Source organism: Aspergillus brasiliensis (assembly GCF_001889945.1).
Source record: "Aspergillus brasiliensis CBS 101740 unplaced genomic scaffold ASPBRscaffold_2, whole genome shotgun sequence".
Classification (NCBI taxonomy): Eukaryota; Fungi; Ascomycota; class Eurotiomycetes; order Eurotiales; family Aspergillaceae; genus Aspergillus; species Aspergillus brasiliensis.
In genome coordinates this window covers 2,065,151-2,081,070 of record NW_027137443.1, presented here as the reverse complement: position 1 = coordinate 2,081,070, position 15,920 = coordinate 2,065,151, and the positions used below count along the sequence as shown (strand labels likewise).

At 52.5% G+C, this 15,920-nt stretch overlaps 5 protein-coding genes across 5 annotated transcripts; 3 read left to right on the top strand and 2 right to left on the bottom strand.

Annotated features, from left to right (window-relative positions):
- Nucleotides 1–309: 309 nt before the first annotated feature.
- Nucleotides 310–2,040, top strand: ASPBRDRAFT_51792 (RCC1 domain-containing protein; the record flags this gene model as incomplete). Its single annotated transcript, XM_067626799.1, has 1 exon — nucleotides 310–2,040. One exon carries the CDS (start codon nucleotides 310–312, stop codon nucleotides 2,038–2,040), a length of 1,731 nt encoding a protein of 576 aa, XP_067483378.1.
- Nucleotides 2,041–2,407: 367 nt separating this feature from the next.
- ASPBRDRAFT_395933 (pyridoxal phosphate-dependent decarboxylase family protein) lies at nucleotides 2,408–4,525 on the top strand. Its single transcript, XM_067624172.1, has 2 exons — nucleotides 2,408–2,589; nucleotides 2,721–4,525. Exons 1-2 carry the CDS (start codon nucleotides 2,545–2,547, stop codon nucleotides 4,362–4,364), a joined length of 1,689 nt encoding a protein of 562 aa, XP_067483377.1. The 5' UTR covers nucleotides 2,408–2,544; the 3' UTR covers nucleotides 4,365–4,525.
- Nucleotides 4,526–4,686: 161 nt separating this feature from the next.
- ASPBRDRAFT_117314 (RINT-1 family protein) lies at nucleotides 4,687–7,397 on the bottom strand (the record flags this gene model as incomplete). Its single annotated transcript, XM_067617080.1, has 5 exons — nucleotides 4,687–6,318; nucleotides 6,367–6,511; nucleotides 6,565–6,870; nucleotides 6,926–7,173; nucleotides 7,248–7,397. The coding sequence occupies 5 exons, from the start codon at nucleotides 7,395–7,397 to the stop codon at nucleotides 4,687–4,689; spliced, it is 2,481 nt and encodes an 826-aa protein (XP_067483376.1).
- A 113-nt stretch (nucleotides 7,398–7,510) lies between these two features.
- On the top strand, nucleotides 7,511–10,219 carry ASPBRDRAFT_38529 (putative DNA ligase I). The gene has a single exon (XM_067623953.1). The coding sequence runs from the start codon at nucleotides 7,626–7,628 to the stop codon at nucleotides 10,143–10,145; it is 2,520 nt and encodes an 839-aa protein (XP_067483375.1). The 5' UTR covers nucleotides 7,511–7,625; the 3' UTR covers nucleotides 10,146–10,219.
- Nucleotides 10,220–11,379: 1,160 nt separating this feature from the next.
- Nucleotides 11,380–12,567, bottom strand: ASPBRDRAFT_192297 (uncharacterized protein; the record flags this gene model as incomplete). The annotated part of the gene is made up of 2 exons (XM_067620464.1): nucleotides 11,380–12,393; nucleotides 12,508–12,567. 2 exons carry the CDS (start codon nucleotides 12,565–12,567, stop codon nucleotides 11,380–11,382), a joined length of 1,074 nt encoding a protein of 357 aa, XP_067483374.1.
- Between the last annotated feature and the right edge of the window lie 3,353 nt (nucleotides 12,568–15,920).

Sequence of the window (15,920 nt, the reverse complement as noted above, 5' to 3'; positions counted from 1 at the left end):
TGTGGGGATTACTCAACGCTGAGAAAGACGTTCCCTACAGCCTCTGCACAAGAGTCTCCAAATAACCAGGAAAGCAATCCCTATTAAGCCCAGAGCCCACGCGCAGGGAAAGGTAGAGAAACAATGATTCCGGCGTGGCTTCAATGCGCTATTCTGCCGTCGCCTTCCGCCTACGCGACTTGACGCAACATCCAGCTGATGTTTTGCCTCCTTCTCATTGATCGATCAAGATTCGCTCGGAAATAAACAAGATTCTGGCAAATTAATTGAAGAATCGGCGTGCGGAATCTTTAAGCACTGCCAAACATCATGTGGACTCATCGGGGGCGGCAATCGGTGACGACCGTCGTCACCAACTCTTCACGTCGCCTTGTGAGAAGCAACCGAGCTGTCGCCACGCCGTGGCGCAGAGCGTATGCCAGCAGTAACAAGGAATCGGAGCCATCAGCTAACTCGAACTGGCTTCGGAATTCTTTGGGTGTGGCAGGAGCAGGCACTGCTGCCGTTTTCATCTACGAATATGCTACATCCAACCGGAACCCGATTGAGAAGCCAGTGGAGAAGGTCAAAGACCTCACCAAGTCAGCTGAGGAATTGAGCTCGCAGTACGTGCAGCACAAGCGGAGTGTCAAGAGTCCCGGTGTCTATGTCTGGGGCACGAACGTCTATCGTGTGGTTGATCCGGACTCGAAGGAGTCCGTGGTGAAGACTCCCCGGAAATTTACCTACTTTGAAGGTCAAGTACTCAGAGACCTCAAGCTCGGCGAGAGGTCCGGAGCAGCCATTACGGAGAACGGCGATCTCGTGCAATGGGGCAAGGGCTATTCGGAGACTGAGTTCAAACCCACCAAAACCCTTACCGGCAAGAATTTGGCTTCGTTGTGCATGTCCAACGATCGAATCCTTGCATTGTCCTCTGACGGCAATGTCTACTCACTACCCATTGCTAAGGAGGATCAACTGGGTGGCCGTAAGATCAAGGAAGGATCGTGGGTGCCTTTCCGGTCAGGAACGTCCAGTATCAGCTACCGCTTGCTGCAGCCGGTTCTGAAGTTCGGCGAGCGTGTAACCGCTCTCGCTGGCGGGCTCGACCATGCTCTTCTCTTGACCAGCTCCGGCCGGGTGTTCTCCGTTGCTGCTTCTACTGAGAATTACCCTTCCTTTGGACAGCTCGGTATCCCTGGTTTGACCTGGGCTACTCGCCCCAAGGGACCGGTAGACGCCCTTCACGAGATTACCGCGCTCAAGGGCTCGAAGATTGTTCAGATTGCTGCGGGTGACTACCACTCCCTCGCACTCGACAAAGACGGCAATGTGTTCGCTTTTGGCGACAACTCTTTCGGGCAGTTGGCGATGGAATACAACCCGTCATCGCCATTCTGCGACACCCCAACTCTGGTGCCCATCAGGAACCTCTATCGCGGTCCCTGGTTGCCCAAGGCTACTCGGGTTGCGGCCGGAGGTGCTAACAGCTTCTTCACCGTGGATGCGCAGCGGATACTCAGCTCCAAGGAGGATCCTGCCACCCTCCGTGACCTGGGACGCATCACTGCCGATACCTGGGCTTGCGGACGGGGAATCTGGGGAGCCCTGGGTACTGGCAAATGGACCCATGTACAGGATACACCCGCCAAGGTGAAGGCATTGAGTGGTCTTTCCGAGTTCGATGAGAAGACCAACCGCCTGACGCCCATCCGCATCCATGATATCTCCGTCGGCACGACGCACGTCTCGGCGGTCATGGACAACAGTACCCACGTGGATTCCGCTCCCTCCAGCACCTTGAATGAGACTCGTGACTGGGGATACGATGCACTCTGGTGGGGAGGAAACGAACACTTCCAGCTGGGCACAGGCAAGCGCAGTAACTTGTCCAAGCCGAACTACATCCACGCCCCGCCGGAGGAGGCAGACGAGCATCAGGAAGCGCGCCTTCAGATCATGCCTCGCCATAAGGGCAAGGTTGACCGTCGCACAGTGAACATGGAGCAGCGCGTGGTGTGTGGACGACACATTTCTGCCATCTATTCCTCCGTATAGTCTGATCTTTGATTTCCTTCTTTTACCATGTATGATGAACCATAATAGGGGCTATGACCATGTATTATATTATTGGCTGTATTTTCTGGGCGTGTTTATGAGGTGATCGGGGTTGAAAAAGTCGTGATCGGTGCATGTAATACCATCCTATCAGCGCACAGCTGAAATCCAATGCAAATCTCGTCTCGAGGGGTCTTTGTCTGATGTTGTGAATGGTTCCTGAAGCCATCAGTGCCGGATCTCCACCAAAGACTGGGTCATGATGTCGAATACCCGGAAAATGTCATCACTTCAGTGGATCCTCTTCTTCCGCCTGCCGTTCCGCTTGCACTTTTGACAGCCAAAATTGCTGCTTCATGGATTGCTTTTTCTTTGCAATTCCTTGAGAATTTCTGAAGTTGTTGTTGCATAGTCGTGTAGGGGCTCTCTCCTTTGCTAACTCTCAATATCTCATCTATATCCCCCGATCCCTCCTCATCACCTCCATTCTCTCTCCCCGCATCCATGGCTTCTGCCCCGCCGGCGAGTCGCGCCGATGAAGTACAAACTGTGAGTCATGCTCATTTTCACCTCTGACGAACTTGTGCATATTCCTTAATATTAGCTCCTGTGTCTGTGTGGCATTGGCATTGTTCATTCTTCCAATCAGCACGATACTGACCGCATTGACTGCTCTACAGCTTCTCAAAGCCGTCGAAGATCTGCTGATTCCGTTCATCCGAAGCGCCGACGAGGACCCTCAGGCCCAGCAATCACTACACAACGGCACCAATGGAGACTCCGAGCCTCGTGGCACATCCCTCGTGGAACACAAGAAGCCAGAAGAGCTGCAGAAACTCCTTCAATTAGAGCTCCCCGACCAAGGAACCGGACAAGATGGTCTCATCGAGGTCCTGCGCAAAGTTCTGCGCTACTCAGTCAACACATGGCACCAGGGGTTCCTTGACAAGCTATATGCATCTACCAACGCCCCCGGTGTAGCGTCGGAGCTTATTCTGGCGGCTCTCAACACCAACGTCCACGTCTACCAGGTTTCCCCCGCCCTCACCGTCATTGAGAAACACACCGGAAAGCAACTCGCCTCCCTCTTCGGCCTCAATGGCCCCCGCGCCGGAGGCATCTCCGTCCAAGGTGGCTCGGCCTCCAACACCACCTCCATCGTCATCGCGCGCAACAACCTCTACCCCAGCACCAAGAAAGACGGCAATGGCAACTACCGCTTCGTGCTCTTCACCAGCGCCCACGGCCACTACAGCATCGAGAAGGCCGCGCAAATGCTTGGTCTCGGCAGCTCCTCCGTCTGGGCCGTCCCCGTCGACAAACAAGGCCGCATGATCCCCTCCGAACTCGAAGCCCTCGTCCAAAAGGCCCTCGCCGAGAACCGCACCCCCTTCTACGTCAACGCCACAGCCGGCACAACCGTCATGGGCTCCTTCGACCCCTTCCACGAAATCGCCGCCATCTGCAAGAAATACAACCTGTGGTTCCACGTCGACGGCTCCTGGGGCGGTTCATTCATCTTCTCCTCCGAACAACGGGCGAAGCTCTCCGGCGCCGAAAAAGCAGACAGCATCGCCATCAACCCCCACAAGATGCTTGGCGTCCCCGTCACCTGCTCGTTCCTCCTGGCCGCCGACATCCGTCGCTTCCACCTCGCCAACACCCTCCCCGCCGGCTACCTCTTCCACAACGAAGACACCGCCGCCGCACCAGACACCCTGAACGGCGAGACCGAACTACTCGTCGATTCCCCCGAGGTCTGGGACCTCGCTGACCTCACCCTTCAGTGCGGCCGTCGCGCAGACTCCCTCAAACTCTTCCTCAGCTGGACCTACTACGGCACCGCCGGGTACGAGCGCCAAATCGACTCCGCCTGCGCCGTAGCAGCTCACCTCGCCACACTAGTCGAAGAAAACCCGAACTTCGTCCTCGTGAGCGAGAACCCGCCGCCGTGCCTGCAGGTGTGTTTCCATTATGCGCCGAACCGCGCGTTCGTGCACCCGCGCGGTCTGGTATCGAATGAGACGGAGCGCGGGAAGGCGAATAGTAAGGTCACGGAGCAGATCACGCATGCTATTGTGGGTAAGGGTTTCATGGTGGATTTCGCCCCCCCTAGTGGGGACGAGGATGCTGTGGGCAATGGGAAGTTCTTCCGTTGCGTGGTTAATGTCCAGACGACGAGGGAGACGGTTGAGGGCCTGATTCGGGCTATTGAGGAGGTTGGACCGGGGATTGTGGAAAGGTTGAAGAGGGAGAGTGCCGGGGAGGTGTCGACTAGGAGGTTGGGGGAGAGGGGACATGGACCTGTGGTGCATCATGCTTGAGGTGTCACTTGGTTTATTAGTATGGTAAGTTTTATCACTTTGGCTGGGTGGATGTATTTTGGGTATTTCGTAGAAACAAAAGTCTGGGCAATAGATAGACGGGGTATTACAAATATAGAGGGTACATACATGTAGGGTGGGTATATAACGGGAAATAACACTGAATGAGATGATGAGCTAGAAGGATAATACTGTATTTGAATGCATGTTATAAACTGTATCAATGGATATCTCATGCTACCTAGCAACTACTATCGCCCATATATACACCCCCGGTGTACCTCCTACCTCAGTAGAGGATGCTTATCTGAATCCTCCTTAGCTAATTACCGATCTCCGCCCGTCTCTCAAGCACACTCCTCGCCTCTGCCTCCGTCAGACTTTCAATCCCCAATTCCGCAAGCACAACCCGTGCGCTTTCATTATCCTTGAAGAGCCGTTTCTCAACCTCCCATAGCCCGGGGCGTGTGTCTCCCTCGACCTTCGATTCTTCAGTGGTAGTGGCGGCAGTCTTCGCATCAGCCGGATTCTCCAACCCCAAGAGGATAAGACCCTCCGCTAGTTTCTTCATACTCTTGATCGAACTACCAGCTGTTGGTTGTCCTGCTCCGCTCCCCAGGGCAGTGTCAACGACGCTGCAGAGATGTTCGACGTCGCTGATGAATTGCGCCGCGCCAGATGCGGAGAAAGTGGTTCTCGTGAGCACGTTGCTCCAGAGGTAGGTCTGGATGGCAAGGAGGACCTGGCGGATGATGCGGCGGAGTGGGGCGATGCCCAGTGCGCGGGAGAGGAAGGTGATTTCGGTAGAGAGAGTGCGCATGGCTGGGGCAAGGTCGGAGGTGGGAGGGAGTGGAGTAGTGGTGTTACTCGTGGAGATGGAAGCCCAGGTGGAAACGCGGGAGTAGGGTTTCAAAGCGGAGCGCACGTTTGAAGTGAGCGTGGAGGTGATGATGGATTCTGAACGTAGACGAAGACGACGGTAGGCGGAGGCGGTCTCGTCGAAGAGAGCGCCGTCTGAAGAGGATGCACCGGTGTTTTGGTCGTGGTTGTTGTGGACAGCTTGGGAGGTGCGGGATGCGACGTCTGCGATGGACATGGTGCCTGCTACGTTCCTGCCGCCGTCTTTGTTTTGTCGGACGCGGTCTTGGAGCTCGGTCCAGAGTTCAACGAAGAAGACTTCGTTGCTCCAGTCTTCCATCTTCTTCTCGAGGTATTCGGCGCTGCCGAAGACTCTGCAGAGACGTTCCAGCCCGGCCACGCCTTCGATGCTGGCTGCGTCGGCGCCTTGGACGGTGCGGCCGATGGCGGAGGTCATGGCGAGGTAGGCTTCGAGGGCGGAGTGCAAGCGTTCGTGGAATTGGTCAAAGATGGTGATCTGGATGTCAATGAGAAAGTGCAGCTTCTGGCTGAATGAGGACAAGGGCTGGTAACGCTCCGTTATCGTCTCGAGAAGATCGTTCACCCGGACTGCAGCCTTGGTGGGCTTGGTGGAACTGAGGTCGACGCCTTCATAGTCGATGTGACCGCTATCCGGGGTGTCGACAATCTCCTTGTAGCGGGCCAATGCGAAGTCCTTTTCGACCTGAAGCCAGCGGTCAAACCAGCCTTGCTTGGTCAGGACCTCCCAGGTCATTCCCCGCCAGTCCTCGGTGGAGTAAGGGTCCGGTAGGTAGTTCCATGACTCGCGGACTTCGCTGTCAAAGTTCATCAATTCATGCATGAAGTGGCTCAGGAGTTGCGGGTGGTTCGAGATCTGAGGCAGAAACGTGGTTATCTTATGCGTCAGGACAGGGAGAAGCGCCGTGATGTAAGCGTGAGAGGCATTGTAGAAATTCCAACCCAGATCCGTGCCGACGTTCTGCGCCTCCTGGTCGAAGATGGGCTGGAGATATGAGGCGAAGAATCCTCCAAAGTTGTTGATCAGATCCATAACATGAGCCAGGAAATACTCGGGCTGTCCTGGGTTAGAGACTAGTCTTCGTTACTTCAAGCGATTACATACCTTGTCAAGCCTATTTGTCGGCTTGTCTCCGCTGAAGTGGTACTTGAAGCGCAATTCGAGCGGATGCACCATGACTTCCAGTGGCAATAAAACCGGCGGTTCAACGCCGTGATGCTTCGACACAGAGGTATGGGACTTGAGCTCCCTATAGCTGACTGGTTACACACAAGCAATGAAGTTGATCTTGATGCCACATACGGTTTCTGCAGGCCCAAAAGCAGTTCCACATTCTCCCCCCACCGTGCCTGTATGTCCTCCGGAAAGTGCAGATCCTTCGAGGGCCATTTCATTTGCTCCATGGTTCCCTGTAGCCGTTGGGCGAAGTCTGATCTCATTTGCTCTCTTAGGGCGGACGATAGCTTCCCCACGTAGTCGACCAGGTGAGGGGCAGCTCCTTCTGCAGCCGGCTGAGCATCTTTGAGGGATTGGGCGATAGCGTATAGTCTGGTATACAGCTGGATCGCGGTCCTGGGTTGATCTTTAATGTTGTTCAAGGCCTCCTTGCTGTATCGAAGCTTAGCGACCGTTGTCTTTCCCAATACATATTACAATCCCATACCTCAGGTCTTCCGCCTCCTTGAGCAAGGTCATATAACTCCTCGAGATTTCAAGCCTCCGTAGCTTCTCTATGCTCGCCTCAAAGCGTTTCGCCGCCTCATCGCTAGCATCGGACCCCGTGAGTTCTTTCAAGCGTCGGTCGATATCGGCTTGTTGCTCGTTGAATGCTTCGGCTTGCTTCCGAGTGGCTTCGGCATGGTCGTTGGAGGCTTTTGTAGCATTCGATAGTGCTTCGTGTGCTTCTGCGAGCTTTACGATCAGCTTGTCAGCAAAGTGTCTCTGGATAATCTGCCGTGAACATAGTGATGGGAGTACTGCTCTACCTGCTTGCGTTGGAGCTCATGCTGGGCTCGGAGACTCGATAGCAACGAGTCGAGACTTTCCAAGTCAGCAGAGACCTGCAGCTTATCATTCAGATAATCCTCAACCCGTGTCCTCTCATGCGACGACAGGGCAGAAGCTGGATTCGCCATTGTGGATAAGCTGGCGGGGGGAGAAACACGGGGAGAAGGACGAGGTGTCGCTAACTCCGCCTTGGGCATTTCCGCCCTTTTGCTCTCCAGCTCATCTTCCCGCCTCCACCGCAAACAACGTCACTCCCGCCCGCATCGCAGCCACTATGGAGCCCGCGGGGTGGGCAATGTCGCATGCCATTGCCATCCATCGTACTCCTATATGAATTAGTTATATATATATTCAACATGTCCAGTCCAGCTAAAAAACGCAAGAGGGAAGATACCGGATCTTCCTCGCAGCGCACCCGAAGCATAGCGTCATTCTTCCAGGGCCAGGCAAGCAAGCAAGCTGAGAAGACGGAGCAGGCATTTGAAGCTGTACCCAAAACCTTCACGGATCAAACTCTCTCAGATGAGGCGCTTGCTCGTAAGCTGCAGGCTGAATGGGATCAGGAGCATGCTCTTTCAAACGCGCAGGCTGACACGCCTATTCCGGAGCCTACTCCGGCGCAATCAGACACAGGCGATAACGATCGTGAACCGACCAAAGTGCAGAAGAAGGGCATCCTGTCACTGCAGTCATCAACTGGTACGGAAGACACTGTATCTCTTGCGGTTCCTTTCGACCAGAGTCCTATCACGTTCGATGCCTCCAAGTATGCGCACGAGCTGCAAGGACACTGGGCTTCGGATGGTGGCGACGCTTCATACGCTCTCCTGACCAGGGCGTTTGTGCTCGCAAACGCCACGACTAGTCGCATCAAGATCGTCGATACATTGGTCAATTTCCTCCGGGTGTTGATCGAAGCTGACCCGTCCAGCGTGCTCCCCGCAGTATGGCTGGCGACTAATTCAATATCCCCTCCCTACGACGAGTCGGAGCTGGGGCTTGGCGGGTCCTCGATATCAAAAGCACTCAAAAAGGTCTACGGACTGAATAGTCAAGGTCTCAAAACTCTATACGATAAGCACGGCGATGCTGGCGATGTGGCATTCGAGGCCAAAAAGAGACAGTCCTTTACATTGATGAAGCCTAAACCGCTTAGAATCAAAGGTGTCTATCAGTCACTCAAGAAGATAGCTATGAGCAAAGGGAGCGGAAGTCAGGAGACAAAGCAAAGGATTGTCGAGAAACTTCTGCAAGACGCCCGTGGTGCGGAGGAGAGTCGCTACATCGTTAGAACCCTGGTCCAAAATCTCCGCATCGGCGCTGTTAAGACTACCATGCTCATCGCACTTGCGAGGGCTTTTCTGTACTCCAAACCAGAGGGCGCAGAATTCTCAATCTACTCTCAGCAGGAGATGTCGCAGATGAAGAAAGAGGAATTAGCTGAGACCTACAGCAATGCAGAGGAGATTGTCAAAGCATCGTATGCGAGACACCCAGACTACGATGACCTCGTTCCTTGCTTGCTTGAAGTTGGAGCTACAGATGAGCTCCTCGTCCGCTGCGGTCTTCAACTGCACATTCCGTTGAGACCCATGCTAGGCAGCATCACACGGGACCTGTCCGACATGCTGACGAAACTACAAGGTCGCGAATTTAGCTGTGAATACAAATATGACGGGCAGCGTGCGCAGGTACATTGCGACGTACAAGGCAAAGTATCAATCTTTTCCCGCCACTTGGAGAACATGACGGAGAAATACCCAGACCTTGTGTCTCTTGTCCCCGAAATAAGAGGAGAAGGCGTATCGAGCTTCATCCTCGAAGGGGAGGTGGTTGCCGTGGACCAAGAAACGGGGGAATTACAAGCTTTTCAAATTCTGACCAACCGTGCGAAGAAGAACGTCGATATCGGAGCCATCAAGGTCAACGTTTGTCTGTTTGCCTTCGACCTAATGTACCTAAACGGACAGCCGCTGCTCGATCGATCATTCCGCGAGCGAAGAGAGCTATTACGGAGTTTATTCGTGGAAATTCCCAAACGGTTCACATGGGTGAAAAGTCTCGACGCCACATCAGCCGACTCCGAAGCAGTACTAGAGTTTTTCAAGAGTGCCACAGACACCAAATGCGAAGGCATCATGGTCAAAGTACTCGACAACATGCCGAAACCTGATCTCGAAGGTATCGACACACCAGCTGTCGATACTGCTACCAACGGAACACCAACCACACCCGGCCAGCCAACCACAAACAGCAACAAGGCAGATAGCAAACCCACCAAAAATACTCGCCGAAAAGCGCTTCTATCCACCTACGAGCCCGACAAGCGCCTCGAATCCTGGCTCAAAGTCAAAAAGGACTACAGCACCTCATCCGAGACCCTGGACCTGATCCCCGTAGCCGGCTGGCACGGCCAAGGCCGCAAAGCAAAATGGTGGTCACCGATCCTTCTTGCGGTTCGCAACCCAGAAACCGGAAGTCTCGAAGCCGTAACAAAGTGCATGTCGGGGTTCACGGACAAATTCTACCAAGCCAACAAGGACAAGTACGCGGAGGGCACAACGAACGTCATCTCCCGCCCCAGCTACGTCGAATACTACGGCGAGCCGGACGTGTGGTTTGAACCGCAAGAAGTGTGGGAGATGGCATTCGCAGATATCACGCTGAGTCCTACGTACACGGCCGCTCTGGGATTAGTGAGTGATGAACGGGGATTAAGTCTGCGGTTTCCTCGATTTCTTAAAGTCCGAGAGGATAAATCAATAGATGAGGCTACCACGTCTGATTACTTGGCGTATCTATGGAGGAAGCAGTCGGAACGAACGAAGCAGGAGGAGAGACCGGTTGAGGATGCTTTGGGATGGCAAGAGGAGTAATTGGATATTGTAAACGTCAGTTTTGAAAAACATATCTCCATATAATTTAATACTACAGTAAAGTACTTCCTGTCTACAAGATTACAAGATACACCATAGATAATTACATATTCCCCCCCCAAAGCATCACGTGCCCCTCACCACCACCAAATCCCCAATACCACCAATACGTACAGATCCAGATCCCTCCTCCCGATCCGAATCTGATCTAACCCCAAACAAGCAAATTCCCCGATCCAACCGAGCCAGAACTAAACCCAAAACAGCCTAACGCGAACGCGAAATCAACACGGTTTAATTTAAACTTTCGCTGACGAAAAGAAAAAATAGAGCGCGTCGCGTAAAACATACTTTTTTCGTTTAGTTAAGCCGCACACGGGTTCGTTTTCTTTCCATTTCCGGGTGGAATTTGCATGCGGGGTTTCTGGTAGTTTCCTCGTGACTTTGATAATTGTCGTAGAGAAGATCATTCTATGTATGTCTTATTTATGTTCTTTCTAGTGTAAGGGAGGTTTTTTGGCAATTGTCCTTTTCGGGGGCAATTCACTTGAGGTGGTGTATTAGTCTGTGTTTTTGGAGTCGATCTTGATATAATTAAGACATTAGCTTAGGTGTAATACTGGTTGTGTGGAAATTAGAATGTAATGCCATGAATTGCGTGACGTCAATGTATTCGATAATTTTACTTTGGTTGCCAGATACGGATGTATTTTAGATGGTCGACACGGACTGTCAAGTGTAGACGTCATGAGGTAGACTCTGGATTGTATCCGGTTGGTGGCTAGAATTTGTCGTCTAAGCTTACTCGACTACTAATTGATTACTGGTTTATACTTGTGCACGATAGTCTGTGTATCGGTACGATTGTAATTTGTTTAATCAAACAGTATCATGAGTATCTGTAGCGTAAGGGCAACGAACGTCAAGATTAACCGAGCACTGGTTCACACGAGATGGTTTGCACAAAGGAAATCAGTTTCCAAAAGTCCTTTAGAAAACATGGCATAAGGAAAAGGGGTATGTGGTATGGACAGGTGACGTGTACATTATTCTGATAATACCGGTCCACAACAGAGCGTGGCCGGAAAACACAAGGGAAATTTGACTAGACATTGGTTACAGTGGCGGGGTATGAAGATGGGTGAAACATAACAGTCATTAGGAGTCATAAGCAATGGGGTTGGGGGGAAGGGCAAATGCATAGACAAGAAGGGTAGAATCTGTACATCCAGGATTATTTGGTTTTTTCCGGTCGCAGCTCTTCACCAAGTTGAAGGACCATGGCAGGCCCCTTTCCGCGGTTCCTCGGGCTGTCTGTGCTCGGGGGCAGCAGGCCGTCGAGATTAGATCTCTTCCGTTCCTTGTTGGCAAGAGGTGTTCTTGCCGGCCCTCCAGGCGTGCGACCGCCCCAGGGAGGTTGGGCCGGACTGGGTGTCACATTCACAAAGTCGGCAAAGTTGAACTGTTGATTCGGAGTACCGAAATTGGGGAAGACGCCGCCGCCGCCGCCAGGAGTCGGGGTCAGTGACGGCAGAGCAGCGTGCTGACTCGGAGGAGTCGACGGAGGAAAATCCCGAACCTGCTGAGGTTTGGCTGGAGTTGGGGAATTGGCCAGGTACAGAAGCAAATCTGCCCCATCTGCGTGCCGCAATTGTCGGTCGTTCCGAGATAGACGGGCGTGCTTGGGAGGAGGCGTGCGGGGAGGTGAAGAGCCTGCCATGGAGCTGACATGTTGAAAACTGTGAACGGGGAGATCAGGGTCGTTGTCGTCTTCTGAGTGAGGAGGGTATGCCGGCGAGGAATACTCGGGGATGTCTGACATAAAGGGGAGGGGGAGGTGTCGGTTCAGGTGCTGTCGATTGAAGCCTGGAGACGATTCAGGCAGATGGTGTGAAGTCTTCCAAGACACCCGCGGAGCTTTGACCGTACGATCTGTAATCGAGTCTGAACGCAGACGCTTTCGGCTGGCAGACAGCATGGGCTGCATTGCCTTTGAATCGAAGGTTGCTGCATGTCTATTCCGAGACGATCGAGGGAGCTCCTTGGAATATGACGAGTTTGGTAAGGGAGGCGGCGTCAATGGGGTTTCACTCCGGCTGTGCGAGACCTCCGACGAAGAATCCGACGGCCTGTCACTTCCCAAACACACCTGTATTCCGCCATTATGATTTGATCCGAGAGCTTGTAGACGTCCGTTCTGATACTTGACTTTGGCGAGGCCTAAGCGATCCTGGAGGCTGAGGGACACCTAGTGGTAAAGAAACCCAATCCATTAGACTTGGCTCAGACAGACAAGGGAGGAAGGAAAAGGAACGGAAAAAATCAGACCACTTCATGCAGAGCGAGTAAAGCGTTCACATACCTGGGCAATGTCAATTTTGCGGATCGTCCTCTCCGAAGTTGACGGTTGAGTAAGAGCCATTGCTCGGTAATATCGAGGACAGGGAGCGCTATTCAGCCGATAGAAGAGCTCTGACAGTGGACATCGACCAAAGACGGCAGATGAGGTGCGGGCCCTGGGAGAGTAAAAGGGCTTGAAACCACGTCCAAGTCCAGAGTGGAGGAGTCAAATTGGTGGTGCACAAGAGAGGGGGAAGGAAAGGCTGAGAAGAGGAGACTGCAATGGGATTCAATTGGCGAACGGAGTGACGAGCCAGCCAGCCAGTGAGTTCAGAGAGAGCCGTAGTTAGTGAACCAGGCAAGTTTAGTTAGTTAGTCGGTGGTTTTAGTGAGGTTAGTTTGGGCTCGGGTCAGCAAAGGGAAGGGAGGCTATGGGCCTAAAGCAGCCACGAACTCTGGGGAAATCCCTTCTTCGTTTAGCGCCCACGGGCACGGAAGCGGCGAAAGAAAGCTGAAGCTGGTATGGAAGTCGTCTGGTCCTGCCTGGGTAACCTGCAACATCAAAGGAAACGGTCTTTGTGCTGGGAATGCGGAAAGGGCAAAAAAGTTTCTTCAATTGAGGGCGGGTGGTGGATAAGAGAGGGTACCATCGTCGCCAGTTGAGCCAAGGGATGTCTTTTTTTCTTTCTGTGACGGATGGATTCCCCGGTCGCCATCAATAGCAGCTGAATTCCTTACAGATGACAGACTTGATAATTGATGCATCTCATTCTCCTAATCGACATGAGTTTGTTCTTTTCTTTTTCACTTATTACTTTCTTTTGTACATCCCCTATATTCCATCACTTGTGAGGGTTTAAAGTTATACTGATACACCAAAGATACACAAGGAGACGCTGCGACTCGCTTTCTCTGAAGCAGCCAGCAGCCGGCAGATAACTCTCGTCCACTCTGAACCAATGATTCCTGCGGTCATCTCGGAATGCACCAGCGCACCACTGGTCAGACACATGCCACAGAATTCTCCGATCCATTCATTCCTGCCCCTCTCTTTGTCTCAGCCCACAGCATTTCTTCAGTCGTGCAATTGTGGAGAGGAATTCCTCATTTTCCTCTGCAATCGATCGAACACAATAACAATCCTTCCATTGATTGATGGCGGGCCGACCGTGGGTATACTCCGTCCTTGACACCGTCCTCTTCTTCCCTCTGGGTTATGCCCAGTGCTGGAACGGTAGAGTTTGTCCAATGCATCTCTACACATGGACTGCCTATACTTATCAGATGGGGAGGTTATATCCAAATGGTTATTGTTAACAGTATCGTATCTGGGTGCGATGAACACGGTAGTCCATCACTGAGTATCGCCCGTCATGGTTCAAAGAACACCCCCGACTGGTATAAAGAGCAAGTCACGAAGAAGCCGTCAGAGCAAGCTCTTCTGAGCATGCGGATCATTGTAAACACGCCTTTGCGGCAGCTATGGGCCGACAGTGCGACGCTTCGGATTTGGCTGGACCGGGCGTTCAGTATGTAGGACCCCAAGCAGTGATACCCGACATTCTAAACTCATCTTGCCGTTGCTTCTGATGCCGCAATTGTCTCTGCTCTTTGCCTTGTGCTCCTGAGACAAACCCGCTGGTGGAGATCGCCTTCTTAAGGGAATGATCAACTGCTGTTTGCTCGTTAGCTGGCTACGAAGCTCATTAGTTAACTAGCAGATTGATTGCCATGATTATTCAGCGGGATACGAGAGACACGGTGGAATGCAAGCCAGCCCTACGATAGTGGAGACTGGTGGTTCTCGTGCAATGAAAAACCAGGGTGAGAGAGATTTGCTAGAGACGAGCAAAAGCTTGCGAAAGCACTGATAATTAGAGACAAATGGACACGGGACGAGGCTATGGAACCCCAGGACCAAAGAAACAGGGAATGCAAAAAGCATGACGTGTACGAAGAGCGGCTAGCATGCACCTAGCAGAGAGGTACTATCTTCACAGCCTCTCTCACGACTAACTACAGTAAGCACTTAAGTAGTAGGTGCTCCTACAGCTAAGAAGAAGAAAAGGTCCGCGAGAGGTTCTGATTGGGACTAAACCCCACAAGAACCAGAACAACAAATGCATGAGATACGCGAGGATCTGGGCGGATGATGGCATTGCGCTGGAGCGAATCAATCCGACCAACTTGAGGGCGTGTGATAAGGGACAAGAGGAGGTGGCAGGCTCCGACGCCGACTCGCAGCCCCCAAGGGAGCCACCGAGATACTAACTACGGAGTAACTGGGAGGGATATTAGCAAATTAGCAGGATCCATCCAAGGTTTGGTTTGGGGATGGATGGATCTGGATTCCTGCTTCAAGCGGACTGGCCCCGTCTCCTCCTGCAGGGTCTAAACCCTTCCGGGTAATCTCAGGCCTTCCAGGCAAACTGGCAGCTGTGGCTGATAAGGAAAGGGGAAAGAGGGGATGACGACCCCCGAAGGCACCAAATATACACTAATCTCACCATCCTTCATAGCTGGGTGGTTGGGGCTCTGGCGTCTTTTGTTATTCTCTTCCTGCTAGTCTAGTACTTCGCTCTAGTCCGGAGATACTCCGTGATGCATGGACCCATCGAAGCATTCATAGAATCAACTTATGGAAACGGGAAGTCAGAATGAAATCTGTAACATGGTTCACACATTAAGAAGAGGGAAGAGGGAAGAGAGGGGTGGGGGCAACGATGACGGACAAAACACAATTGGAACAATGTCAACCACACGCCGATGCTAGATAACTTCTTGGTGACTGGTTTGTGCTTGGAACGAAGAACTTGGTACCGTCCTCGCAGTCCCATGCCCTTTCCAATGGACGTGCTGGGGACTAAATAAGAGATACTCTTGGTTTTACTGCTTTAGTGTTGGTGAGACTTAAAGGGGTCCCATGTTCTCCCTAGAGTCCCTACAAAGCACTGACTCTTTGCGCGGTCCCTATCTAGTTTAACTAGTAGTAGTTATCTTTGTCGCCAACTTTTACTGGAAATCTTTTTTCTTATCTACCCCCTTTTTTACCCTTTTGCCTTCCTGCAGAGCGCAAAGGCCAGGTCTACCCTGAAATTTGAGACTCCAAGTTACTCCGGGGCCAGATAACCGGCCAGGGTCATTAAGGGTTAGATAAAAGCCCCATTTGGGGGGAGGGAGGCAAATTTGACTTGCTGGCTTAGCTCGGACTACGTACCGTACTTGCTAGTCAGCACGCAGGAGCAGCCGTGCGATGCTGCAGCAAAAAGAGCCAGCAGCTAACTAGCAAAGCAACGCCAACGGAGACAAATATAGCCGGCGATCGTCTTGGCTCCACCGTCTCGGGTGGTGAGACGGTGAAACCAAGAAGCCTATCTCTTCCCGCCCGTTGGCCAGTGGCATCCAGCCTACGTAACACATCCTTGTCTATTCGCA

Excerpts from the sequence above, each read along its gene's own strand:
- ASPBRDRAFT_395933 (XM_067624172.1), top strand. The coding sequence starts at position 2,545 with ATGGCTTCTGCCCCGCCGGCGAGTCGCGCCGATGAAGTACAAACT. Across the intron at positions 2,590-2,720 it reads GCGCCGATGAAGTACAAACT|CTTCTCAAAGCCGTCGAAGA; the intron begins GTGAGTCATGCT and ends ACTGCTCTACAG.
- ASPBRDRAFT_38529 (XM_067623953.1), top strand. The coding sequence starts at position 7,626 with ATGTCCAGTCCAGCTAAAAAACGCAAGAGGGAAGATACCGGATCTTCC.